General features: G+C 38.5%; 1 protein-coding gene across 2 annotated transcripts in view; it reads left to right on the forward strand.

Moving 5' to 3' along the window:
- LOC138316352 (annulin-like) overlaps positions 1–12510 on the forward strand; it is a 77435-nt gene extending 64925 nt beyond the window's left edge. For both annotated transcript variants that reach the window (XM_069258047.1, XM_069258046.1), the window contains 2 exons: positions 9542–9684; positions 10615–12510. In XM_069258047.1, coding sequence (XP_069114148.1) covers positions 9542–9684; positions 10615–10771 — 300 coding nt within the window. In that variant the 3' untranslated portion in view covers positions 10772–12510. The remainder of the gene's footprint in view (positions 1–9541; positions 9685–10614) is intronic.
- The last annotated feature ends 1877 nt before the right edge of the window (positions 12511–14387 follow it).

Below are 14387 nucleotides of genomic sequence, written 5' to 3' on the forward strand. Positions count from 1 at the left end.
TTTGACCTGGACTGGTACATATTAGGGTGTTATTTGACCTGGACAGGTACATATTAGGGTGTTATTTGACCTGGACTGGTACATATTAGGGTGTTATTTGACCTGGACTGGTACATATTAGGGTGTTATTTGACCTGGACTGGTACATATTAGGGTGTTATTTGACCTGGACTGGTACATATTAGGAGGTTATTTGACCTGGACTGGTACATATTAGGAGGTTATTTGACCTGGACTGGTACATATTAGGGTGTTATTTGACCTGGACTGGTACATATTAGGGTGTTATTTGACCTGGACTGGTACATATTAGGGTGTTATTTGACCTGGACTGGTACATATTAGGGTGTTATTTGACCTGGACTGGTACATATTAGGGTGTTATTTGACCTGGACAGGTACATATTAGAGGGTTACTTGACCTGGACTGGTACATATTAGGGTGTTATTTGACCTGGACTGGTACATATTAGGGTGTTATTTGACCTGGACTGGTACATATTAGGGTGTTATTTGACCTGGACAGGTACATATTAGAGGGTTACTTGACCTGGACTGGTACATATTAGAGGGTTACTTGACCTGGACTGGTACATATTAGGGTGTTATTTGACCTGGACAGGTACATATTAGGGTGTTATTTGACCTGGACTGGTGTATATTAGAGGGTTACTTGACCTGGACTGGTACATATTAGAGGGTTATTTGATCTGGACTGGTACATATGAGGGTGTTATTTGACCTGGACTGGTACATACTAGAGGGTTACCTGACCTTGACTGGTATATATTAGAGGGTTATTTGATCTGGACTGGTACATATTAGGAGGTTATTTGATCTGGATTGGTACATACTAGAGGGTTATCTGACCTTGACTGGTATATATTAGAGGGTTATTTGATCTGGACTGGTACATATTAGGAGGTTATTTGACCTGGACTGGTACATACTAGAGGGTTACCTGACCTTGACTGGTATATATTAGAGGGTTATTTGATCTGGACTGGTACATATTAGGAGGTTATTTGATCTGGACTGGTACATACTAGAGGGTTACCTGACCTTGACTGGTATATATTAGAGGGTTATTTGATCTGGACTGGTACATATTAGGGAGGTTAATTTGACCTGGACCTGGTATATATTAGAGGGGGGGGTTACCTGGTTACCTGGACCTGACTGTACATATTAGGGTTTTATTTGACCTGGACTGGTACATATTAGAGGGTTATTTGACCTGGACAGGTACATATTAGGGTGTTATTTGACCTGGACTGGTACATATTAGGGTGTTATTTGACCTGGACTGGTACATATTAGGGTGTTACTTGACCTGGACAGGTACATATTAGGTGTGTTATTTGACCTGGACTGGTACATATTAGGAGGTTATTTGACCTGGACTGGTACATATTAGGAGGTTATTTGACCTGGACTGGTACATATTAGGGGGTTATTTGACCTGGACTGGTACATATTAGGGTGTTATTTGACCTGGACTGGTACATATTAGGGTGTTATTTGACCTGGACTGGTACATATTAGGGTGTTATTTGACCTGGACTGGTACATATTATAGGGTTACTTGACCTGGACTGGTACATATTAGGGTGTTATTTGACCTGGACAGGTACATATTAGAGGGTTACTTGACCTGGACTAGTACATATTAGGGTGTTATTTGACCTGGACTGGTATATATTAGGGTGTTATTTGACCTGGACTGGTACATATTAGGGTGTTATTTGACCTGGACAGGTACATATTAGAGGGTTACTTGACCTGGACTGGTACATATTAGAGGGTTACTTGACCTGGACAGGTACATATTAGGGTGTTATTTGACCTGGACAGGTACATATTAGGGTGTTATTTGACCTGGACTGGTACATATTAGGGTGTTATTTGACCTGGACTGGTACATATTAGAGGGTTACTTGACCTGGACAGGTACATATTAGAGGGTTACTTGACCTGGACTGGTACATATTAGGGTGTTATTTGACCTGGACAGGTACATATTAGAGGGTTACTTGACCTGGACTGGTACATATTAGAGGGTTACTTGACCTGGACTGGTACATATTAGGGTGTTATTTGACCTGGACAGGTACATATTAGAGGGTTACTTGACCTGGACTGGTACATATTAGAGGGTTACTTGACCTGGACAGGTACATATTAGGGTGTTATTTGACCTGGACAGGTACATAATTAGGGTGTTATTTGACCTGGACTGGTACATATTAGAGGGTTACTTGACCTGGACTGGTACATATTAGGGTGTTATTTGACCTGGACAGGTACATATTAGGGTGTTATTTGACCTGGACAGGTACATATTAGGGTGTTATTTGACCTGGACTGGTACATATTAGGGTGTTATTTGACCTGGACTGGTACATATTAGGGTGTTACTTGACCTGGACTGGTACATATTAGGAGGTTATTTGACCTGGACTGGTACATACTAGGAGGTTATTTGACCTGGACAGGTATATATTAGGGTGTTATTTGACCTGGACTGGTACATATTAGGGTGTTATTTGACCTGGACTGGTACATATTAGGGTGTTACTTGACCTGGACTGGTACATATTAGGAGGTTATTTGACCTGGACTGGTACATACTAGGAGGTTATTTGACCTGGACAGGTACATATTAGGGTGTTATTTGACCTGGACAGGTACATATTAGGGTGTTATTTGACCTGACTGGTACATATTAGGGTGTTATTTGACCTTGACTGGTATTGTTAGAGGGTTATTTGATCTGGACTGGTACATATTAGGAGGTTATTTGATCTGGATTGGTACATACTAGAGGGTTATCTGACCTTGACTGGTATATATTAGAGGGTTATTTGATCTGGACTGGTACATATTAGGAGGTTATTTGACCTGGACTGGTACATACTAGAGGGTTACCTGACCTTGACTGGTATATATTAGAGGGTTATTTGATCTGGACTGGTACATATTAGGAGGTTATTTGATCTGGACTGGTACATACTAGAGGGTTACCTGACCTTGACTGGTATATATTAAAGGGTTATTTGATCTGGACTGGTACATATTAGGAGGTTATTTGACCTGGACTGGTATATATTAGAGGGTTACCTGACCTGGACTGGTACATATTAGGGTGTTATTTGACCTGGACTGGTACATATTAGAGGGTTACCTGACCTGGACTGGTACATATTAGGGTGTTATTTGAACTGGACAGGTACATATTAGGGTGTTATTTGACCTGGACTGGTACATATTAGGGTGTTATTTGACCTGGACTGGTACATATTAGGGTGTTATTTGACCTGGACTGGTACATATTAGAGTGTTATTTGACCTGGACTGGTACATATTAGGGTGTTATTTGACCTGGACTGGTACATATTAGGAGGGTTATTTGACCTGGACTGGTACATATTAGAGTGTTATTTGACCTGGACTGGGTACATATTAGGGGTTATTTGACCTGGACTGGTACATATTAGGGTGTTATTTGACCTGGACTGGTACATATTAGGGTGTTATTTGACCTGGACTGGTATATATTAGAGGCTTTATTCTTGACCTGGGGTACATTAGGGGTTACTTGACCTGGACTGGTACATATTAGGGTGTTATTTGACCTGGACAGGTACATATTAGGGTGTTATTTGACCTGGACTGGTAATATTAGGGTGTTATTTGACCTGGACAGGTACATATTAGAGGGTTACTTGACCTGGACTGGTACATATTAGAGGGTTACTTGACCTGGACAGGTACATATTAGGGTGTTATTAGACTGACCTGGACCTGGACTGGTACATATTAGGGTGTTATTTGACCTGGACTGGTACATATTAGGGTGTTATTTGACCTGGACAGGTACATATTAGAGGGTTACTTGACCTGGACAGGTACATATTAGGGTTATTTGACCTGGACAGGTACATATTAGGGTGTTATTTGACCATATTAGGGTGTTATTTGGACTGGTACATATTAGGGTGTATTGACCTGGATGGTACATATTAGGGGTTACTTGACCTGGACTGGTACATATTAGGGTGTTATTTGACCTGGACTGGTACATATTAGGGTGTTATTTGACCTGGACAGGTACATATTAGAGGGTTACTTGACCTGGACTGGTACATATTAGAGGGTTATTTGACCTGGACTGGTACATATTATAGGTGTTATTGACCTGGACAGGTACATATTAGAGGTGTTACTTGACCTGGACTGGTACATATTAGGGGTTATTTGACCTGGACTGGTACATATTAGGGTGTTATTTGACCTGGACTGGTACATATTAGGGTGTTATTTGACCTGGACTGGTACATATTAGGGAGGTTATATTGACCTGGACTGGTACATATTAGGGTGTTATTTTGACCTGGACTGGTACATATTAGGGTGTTACTTGACCTGACTGGTACATATTAGGAGGTTATTTGACCTGGACTGGTACATACTAGAGGTTATTTGACCTGGACGTAATATAGGTGGACTGGACGGTACATATTAGGGTGTTATTTGACCTGGACTGGTACAATTTGGGGTTATTTAGGACTGGTACATATTTGTTATTACCTGGACAGGGTACATATTAGGAGGTTATTTGGAGCCTGGACCAGGTACATACTACTGAGGTTATTTGACGCTGGGACTGGGTACATATTAGAGGAGTGATTAATTTGTACCTTGACAGTGATATATATTAATGGGGGTAATTTGATCTGGACATGTACATATTAGGAGGTTAATTTGAACATGGAAATGGTATATACTAGAGGGATTATCTTGAACTGGACTGGTACATAATTAGGAAGGTTATTTGATCCTGGACTGGTAACATACTATAGTGGTTAATTTGACCAGGAACTGGTACAATACTAGAGGGTTTACCTGACCTTGACTGGTATATAATTAGAGAGGTGTTAATTTGATCAGGACACGGGGTACATATAATAGGAGGTTATTTTGATCATGGACTGTGTATATTACTAGAGGTATACCAGATGCTAGACTGGTATAATATTAGAGAGGTTAATTTGATCTGGACTGGTATATATTAGAGGGTTATTTGACCTGGACTGGTATAATATTAGAGGGTTATTTGACCTGGACTGGTACATATTAGGAGGTTATTTGACCTGGACTGGTACATATTAGAGGGTTACCTGACCTGGACTGGTACATATTAGGGTGTTATTTGACCTGGACTGGTACATATTAGAGGGTTATTGACCTGGACAGGTACATATTAGGTGTTATTTGACCTGGACTGGTACATATTAGGGTGTTATTTGACCTGGACAGGTACATATTAGGGTGTTATTTGACCTGGACTGGTACATATTAGGGTGTTATTTGACCTGGACTGGTACATATTAGAGGGTTATTTGACCTGGACTGGTACATATTAGGAGTGTTATTTGACCTGGACAGGTACATATTAGAGGGTTACTTGACCTGGACAGGTACATATTATAGGGTTATTTGACCTGGACTGGTACAAATTAGGGTGTTATTTGACCTGGACTGGTACATATTAGGGTTACTTGACCTGGACTGGTACATATTAGGGTTACTTGACCTGGACTGGTACATATTAGAGGGTTACTTGACCTGGACTGGTACATATTAGGGGTTATTTGACCTGGACAGGTACATATTAGAGGTGTTATTTGACCTGGACTGGTACATATTAGGGTGTTATTTGACCTGGACTGGTACATATTAGGGTGTTATTTGACCTGGACTGGTACATATTAGGGTGTTATTTGACCTGGACTGGTACATATTAGGGTGTATATTTGACCTGGACTGGTACATATTAGGGTGTTACTTGACCTGGACTGGTACATATTAGAGGGTTACTTGACCTGGACAGGTACATATTAGGGTGTTATTTGACCTGGACAGGTACATATTAGGGTGTTATTTGACCTGGACTGGTACATATTAGGGTGTTATTTGACCTGGACTGGTACATATTAGAGGGTTATTTGACCTGGACAGGTACATATTAGAGGGTTACTTGACCTGGACAGGTACATATTAGGGTGTTATTTGACCTGGACAGGTACATATTAGAGGTGTTATTTGACCTGGACAGGTACATATTAGAGGGTTACTTGACCTGGACTGGTACATATTAGAGGTGTTATTTGACCTGGACAGGTACATATTAGAGGTGTTATTTGACCTGGACTGGTACATATTAGAGGGTTACTTGACCTGGACAGGTACATATTAGAGGGTTATTTGACCTGGACAGGTACATATTAGGGTGTTATTTGACCTGGACAGGTACATATTAGGGTGTTATTGACCTGGACTGGTACATATTAGGGTGTTACTTGACCTGGACTGGTACATATTAGGGTGTTATTTGACCTGGACAGGTACATATTAGGGTGTTATTTGACCTGGACAGGTACATATTAGGGTGTTATTTGACCTGGACTGGTACATATTAGGGTGTTCTTTGACCTGGACTGGTACATATTAGGGTGTTACTTGACCTGGACTGGTACATATTAGGAGGTTATTTGACCTGGACTGGTACATACCAGAGGTTATTTGACCTGGACAGGTATATATTAGGGTGTTATTTGACCTGGACTGGTACATATTAGGGTGTTATTTGACCTGGACTGGTACATAAATTAGGGTGTTACTTGACCTGGACTGGTACATATTAGGGTGTTATTTGACCTGGACAGTTACAAATTAGAGGGTTACTTGACCTGGACTGGTACATATTAGGAGGTTATTTGACCTGGACAGGTACATATTAGGGTGTTATTTGACCTGGACTGGTACATATTAGGGTGTTTATTTGACCTGGACTGGTACATATTAGGGTGTTATTTGACCTGGACTGGTACATATTAGGGTGTTATTTGACCTGGACAGGTACATATTAGGGTGTTATTTGACCTGGACTGGTACATATTAGGGTGTTATTTGACCTGGACAGGTACATATTAGGGTGTTATTTGACCTGGACAGGTACATATTAGGGTGATATTTGACCTGGACTGGTACATATTAGGGTGTTATTTGACCTGGACAGGTACATATTAGAGGGTTACTTGACCTGGACTGGTACATATTAGGGTGTTATTTGACCTGGACTGGTATATATTAGGGTGTTATATTGACAGGGACAGGTACATATAGGGTGTTATTTGACCTGGACTGGTACATATTAGGGTGTTATTTGACCTGGACAGGTACATATTAGGGGTGTTATTTGACCTGGACTGGTACATATTAGGGTGTTATTTGACCTGGACAGGTACATATTAGAGGGTTACTTGACCTGGACTGGTACATTTAGGGTGTTATTTGACCTGGACTGATGCATATTAGAGGGTTACCTGACCTGGACGTGGTAAATATTAGGAGGTTATTTGACCTGGACTGGTGCATATTAGAGGGTTACCTGAGGGTTACTTGACCTGGACTGGTACATATTAGAGGGTTACTTGACCTGGACATGTACATATTAGGAGGTTATTGACCTGGACTGGTGCATATTAGAGGGTTACCCTGACCTGGACTGGTACATATTAGAGGGTTACTTGACCTGGACTGGTACATATTAGGAGGTTATTTGACCTGAACTGGTACATATTAGGGTGTTATTTGACCTGGACAGGTACATATTAGGGTGTTATTTGACCTGGACTGGTGCATATTAGAGGGTTACTTGACCTGGACAGGTACATATTAGGAGGTTATTTGACATGGACTGGTGCATATTAGAGGGTTACCTGACCTGGACTGGTACATATTAGAGGGTTACTTGACCTGGACTGGTACATATTAGGGTGTTATTTGACCTGGACAGGTACATATTAGGGTGTTATTTGACCTGGACAGGTACATATTAGGGTGTTATTTGACCTGGACTGGTACATATTAGAGGGTTACTTGACCTGGACAGGTACATATTAGGGTGTTATTTGACCTGGACTGGTATATATTAGAGGGTTACTTGACCTGGACTGGTACATATTAGGAGGTTATTTGACCTGGACTGGTATATATTAGAGGGTTACTTGACCTGGACTGGTACATATTAGGAGGTTATTTGACCTGGACTGGTACATATTAGGAGGTTATTTGACCTGGACTGGTACATATTAGGAGGCTATTTGACCTGGACTGGTACATATTAGAGGGTTACTTGACCTGGACTGGTACATATTAGGGTGTTATTTGACCTGGACTGGTATATATTAGAGGGTTACTTGACCTGGACTGGTACATATTAGGAGGTTACTTGACCTGGACTGGTGCATATTAGAGGGTTACCTGACCTGGACTGGTACATATTAGGAGGTTATTTGATCTGGACTGGTACATACTAGAGGGTTACCTGACCTGGACTGGTACATATTAGAGGGTTACTTGACCTGGACTGGTACATATTAGGAGGTTATTTGACCTGGACTGGTGCATACTAGAGGGTTACCTGACCTGGACAGGTACATATTAGGGTGTTATTTGACCTGGACTGGTATATATTAGGGTGTTATTTGACCTGGACTGGTACATATTAGGGTGTTATTTGACCTGGACAGGTACATATTAGGGTGTTATTTGACCTAGACTGGTACTTATTAGGGTGTTATTTGACCTGGACAGGTACATATTAGAGGGTTACTTGACCTGGACTGGTATATATTAGAGGATTATTTGACCTGGACTGGTACATATTAGAGGGTTACCTGACCTGGACTGGTACATATTAGAGGGTTACTTGACCTGGACTGGTACATATTAGGGTGTTATTTGACCTGGACTGGTACATATTAGAGGGTTATTTGATCTGGACTGGTACATATTAGGAGGGTTATTTGACCTGGACAGGTACATATTAGAGGGTTACTTGACCTGGACAGGTACATAATAGAGGGTTACTTGACCTGGACTGGTACATATTAGAGGGTTATTTGATCTGGACTGGTACATATTAGGGTGTTATGTGACCTGGACTGGTACATACTAGAGGGTTACCTGACCTTGACTGGTATATATTAGAGGGTTATTTGATCTGGACTGGTACATATTAGGAGGTTATTTGATCTGGATTGGTACATACTAGAGGGTTACCTGACCTGGACTGGTACATATTAGGGTGTTATTTGACCTGGACTGGTACATATTAGGGTGTTATTTGATCTGGACTGGTACATATTAGGAGGTTATTTGACCTGGACTGGTGCATACTAGAGGGTTACCTGACCTGGACTGGTACATATTAGGAGGTTATTTGACCTGGACAGGTACATATTAGAGGGTTACTTGACCTGGACTGGTACATATTAGGAGGTTATTTGACCTGGCCTGGTACATATTAGAGGGTTACCTGAGCTGGACTGGTACATATTAGGAGGTTACTTGAATACCTTTTACGTCACTTATTGTATTAAAAAATAATGTGTAATGTAGGGCATAGTGACGAAGGTAAAGTCTACCATATGCCCATCCAGCGTTAATAATGCCGACAATTTGTATTCTACAGATCAGTCCTGAAACGGTTGCTGTGAATGACGAAGTGACTATTACAATGAAGGTTAAGAACCCGTTGCGCAGACCACTCACAAAATGTCGCTACACTATTGACTCGGAGTCAATGCAGCTAAACGACGAAGAATTTACGATCGAGTAAGTTTTACTTAAACAAAGCCCAACATGCCACTATCAATAATTGATAGATTTGCTTTCGTCATTCAACCAATCAATACTGGGAGGTCAATACCTCAAGTAGACCAAATACTGACCAGTGGTTTGCTACACCTTACGTATGGCCAAAACAGTAAGACACTTGACCTAAAATGAATTTCAGGTCAAGTGTTCTTTTAATGTCTATTGACGTCAATGTATTTTTAATCACGGAAATTTCCTACTTGCAATGGCATAAAATATACATCAATCTTAGATCAATCTCCAACCTTGTAAATTATAAGATCTTAATTGTATACTCATTTTTAGACAAAGTTTTTATTTTTGCATTCCATATAATTTCATTTTTTTATCACATAACTACATTTCAAGAAATTTCAACACCATCATATACTAAAAAAATCCGGCAGACGCAACCATTTTGTGCCGCCGTGCTCGAAATCGTGACGTAACTTTATTTATTCTGACGTCATTGTTTCTGCCATGACGTCAGAATGAATTTCTAGTCAATTGAAATCGCTTTAAGGTTCTATCACAATAATATTAAATTGATTCCTCGCATTTTATTGACATAATGCATATTCTATCATACGCCGGGACAATATACCTGGTGTCCGGAGATGTAGTAGTGAACCTTGTGATGTATGACGGGGCTACAGTGGCCGAGTGGTTACTTGTAAGATGTTTCGACTTGTTACTACAACCCCTTCACCTTCAATATGGGACAGTTGCCAAGTACTGACCGCTGGTCAGTGGTTTTCTCCGGGTTCTCCGGTTTCCCCCAACAACAAATCTGGCACGTCTTTACATGACCTTAATTAGCTGTTGATAGGATGTTAAACTAATAAAACCTTTAATAACCTTTAGTAAACCTGATGTACACGTATGAAATACATTTACCATTTCTTGTAGGAAAGATGTGCCTGCCAACACGGAATGGTGCCTAACTGTGAAGAAGAGAGTTTGGGAGTCAACATTGTTTGGATTCGAATGCATCACCGTTGGATTCGATTGTGCCGAAATCCCTAGTATCTGTGGAAGTAGTAACACTATCTCAATAGTGTGGTGATTACACCAAGCTTTGGGATCTCACCCAGTCTATAAACCAACACTTTTATTCTTCCATTGTGTTTTATATTAAGCTCCTACAGTAGATGATTTACATTAGTACGTCACTACGGTGAAGTGCAAAGTACTGTTGTCAGTCAGTTTATATATTTCCCCCTTTATTTCTTTTTTTACTTTTGATATACAAATATATTAGCATCAGCAAAAGACGCCCTTTAGTGTGGAAAATCACTTGTTATCAAACCTGTTATTTACTTAAAATAACTTTAATTAAAAAAATTTACTAGGAAGAAGCCAAATATTGATAGCTGCCAGAGTTATGTCCCTTTCCAAATTTCACATTAATCGATATAGGGGGCGCTGGGCAATCGTCCCTTTCAAAGAGTCAACGATAAACTGCGAGGATGTACACTCGAAGATATTCAGGATATTATGATGCTTATCAAATTCGATGTATTTATGTCAAAAGAAACAAAATGAAACCTTAACAAATATTAGGAATTAATCAACTTGCGAATGAAGGACCCTGAAATTGTACTATTAAGACATTAAAGTTCACCTATGATATCTACCAATCTTGTTTCTAAGTAATAGTATATGTGGTGTATTTAAAATAAAAAAGTATAACATCTCAAATGTTATTATAAAATTTTCTTAATTTGTTTTTGAAATATGTCTGCCATTGACTTTTTCAATTTATCACAATAACTGTTCAGTTATCTGCATACATGTATTAGTGCTTTGCATCACCCACTGTCTCTTATATATATTATAATATTATACATTTAGGGGGTAACATTATGAACCATAACTCGATCTTAAATTTAAAAAGAAATATAATGATGACTTTGTATGGAGTGTGTGATATTCTGTCCAATTACATTTGGTACCAATTAAAGCAGTTCGGAGCTTGATATGAGTTTCTCTTTAGCTGGGCTCTCCTCCGTCGACAAGTTCATTAATGCAGTTTTATTTGTTATCTAGAAAAGGTATTTTTTACAAGCTGCAAAGTAAGTATTTGAGGCATCACATGCCATACCTAATCTTATGGATATAAATTGGGACCATTAGATCGTGATATCTTATTATCGAATTACCCAGATTCACTATAAAGATATACGACAAAATAGGAATTATATAATTTACAATCAACTCTTAGTATTAATATTGAACTGTACAGCATACTTTATAAAAATGTAGAAAAATATCCACACCGACTGGGAATTAGGGGACATATATAAAAGTCTTTCTACAGGTTCAAGTACCATAAATTCCCTGTACAATGTACTATTTTAATAAAGTCTTGTGGTTGTTTGTTGTTGAGTTAGATCTGTTTAGATCCGGTATCGGTAAATGAACATAAATTGCCGTGGCTCAGTGGCTAGCCTAAATATGAAACATTGTCAAGAGGATTTTCAAAGTGCCATATTTAAAGAGCTTTTCCCCCATGTCTTTTTTAATATGTCTTAGCGAAGGGAAAGTATTTTTCTATATCATATGAAATTGTTTACACTTTATATGTTTGTCTTCTTTGCAATAGTATAACCGAGTGCTTTAATGATTAGCTTCATTGTTCTTGCGTGCCATATGAATAACATATTTTTTTTGTTTTATATCTAATATTGTAGAATCTCTAAACTAATATACTATAACTATACTCAGAATAATGTCGAGATTCAATATATTATACTCATAACCTTTTATTGAATGCCTTCAAAAATAAAATTTTGAGTTCCACTCCGTCTGTGTTTTTGTTTTTTTCTAATTTACCTCACACACAGCTGCGTCTATGCATACGGTAACACAACCAGGGGAGGTAATTCATCATACAATAAAATAACTATATACACATTAAATTGAATTGTTAAATTGTGTTTCTTTGATATCATATGCACTACGTGTTGTTGATCCAAAGATTTGATTTGACAATTTCCACAGTGATCATGTCAGCATATCGAACCGACTATCACTTCGTCATTGAAACATCCTTTTTTGGGGATGTGGATGTGGCGCAGTGGTAGAAGGCGCAGATATGTTTGGCTAGGCGAATTGGGTGCCGTAGATCGTGAGTTCGAGGCCCGGATAGGGCACGAGTCAATAAATTGTTATGCTTTGTTAAATTGTGTTTCTTTGATATTTCGCATTAAATAGGTATAATGTATATATGAAACATTTTTAGGATACAATACCTATTTAGAATTAGGTACATAGAACAATGGTCAGTACAAACGATCGCTTTATTCTACAATTAGTGCGGAGAGTTAAGCATAAAATCGTGCACTTGGTGATACATGTATGGAATTTTGCAAATTGCTACTATGACCTAATATAAGGTATTTGGGAACGGGACCCCAACCGGATCTTGCTGCTTTTTTAATTATGGCTACAACAAAAATATTTAAAGCATACGTTCTTAAAATCAAATTGATGTAGAATCCCAATTTTTTCCATACCTATATTTTCAGGGTAAGTGAATCCAAATATGAGCAAAAGTAATTGGTAAAAGTTGTTGGCCATCTTAATCTTCAAACTGGCCAACATAGAAATGTTGTTATCTAATATCTTTGAAAACTAATGGATAAAGCATTTAATTTCTGTTCTATGCTTATTTTTTCAGGGTTTCTTAATGTGATTGTTAGTAATCGGTTTCAAAATGGCCTACATAGAAGAGAGAGTTCAAATTCTAATACATTGTATCCTGAAAACTAATTTCATGTAATATAAAATCCCATTTTTTGCTCTAAACATATATTTTTAGGGTAACTAAATGCAAATATGAAAGTTAGTAATTGGTAAAGATGTTCTGTCAGCCATCTTGGTTTTTTTTCAAAATGGCCGCCATATATACTTTAAAAAAACCACTGCTTTTATTTACATGATAACTTTAAACAAATGAAAAAGGCCTTTGGTCACATTGTTTTTCAATATGGCCACAATTTCATAATTAAGAGGGTAGATACATGTAAATGAATAATTTCTGGGATCTTGAATTCGTTAATAAAAATACTATTCACGAGTGTTTATTTATTTATTTTTTTTGTAATTCTTTTATGACACTTTGGATAAATGAAAGAATTACAAAAAAGTTCACGGGTGTTATTTTAATAGCCCTCCAACTGGAACAAAGGGCAAAGGGATGATACAGTTTTTTGTTGTGTTGTTCCATCGGTCTGACCGTCCTACCAGCACTCCATTTTTCATCCTTTTTACATGGTTTTGTCTGGACTTTATCACCGATACCCTGAAACATTAGAACTTACAATCTGATGAATAGTTTGAGAGGTTGTTTATGGCGTAATTAAACCAAATCACTGTAACATATTCTTTACTATTTGTTTGGGCTATATTTCCTTTGTCATATGACACTGGAATTTAATACCTTGTGCATGGGTTAGTGGAATTGGTAGACCACATACCAAAACCAAATAACTGTGATATATCTTTCTACCGTTGTCATTCATTGAAAAAATTATATCTTCTAGATATTAACGTACATTTATTAGAATGACAGCCTACGTTTTTATATGTTTTGGGGTATTTATAAGGATACAGCCAAAAGACACACACATCTAACCTAAAACATACTGACAACATGTCAGTCGTTTTGCTACATATAT

Source organism: Argopecten irradians, chromosome 2, assembly GCF_041381155.1.
Source record: "Argopecten irradians isolate NY chromosome 2, Ai_NY, whole genome shotgun sequence".
Lineage (NCBI taxonomy): Eukaryota > Metazoa > Mollusca > Bivalvia > Pectinida > Pectinidae > Argopecten > Argopecten irradians.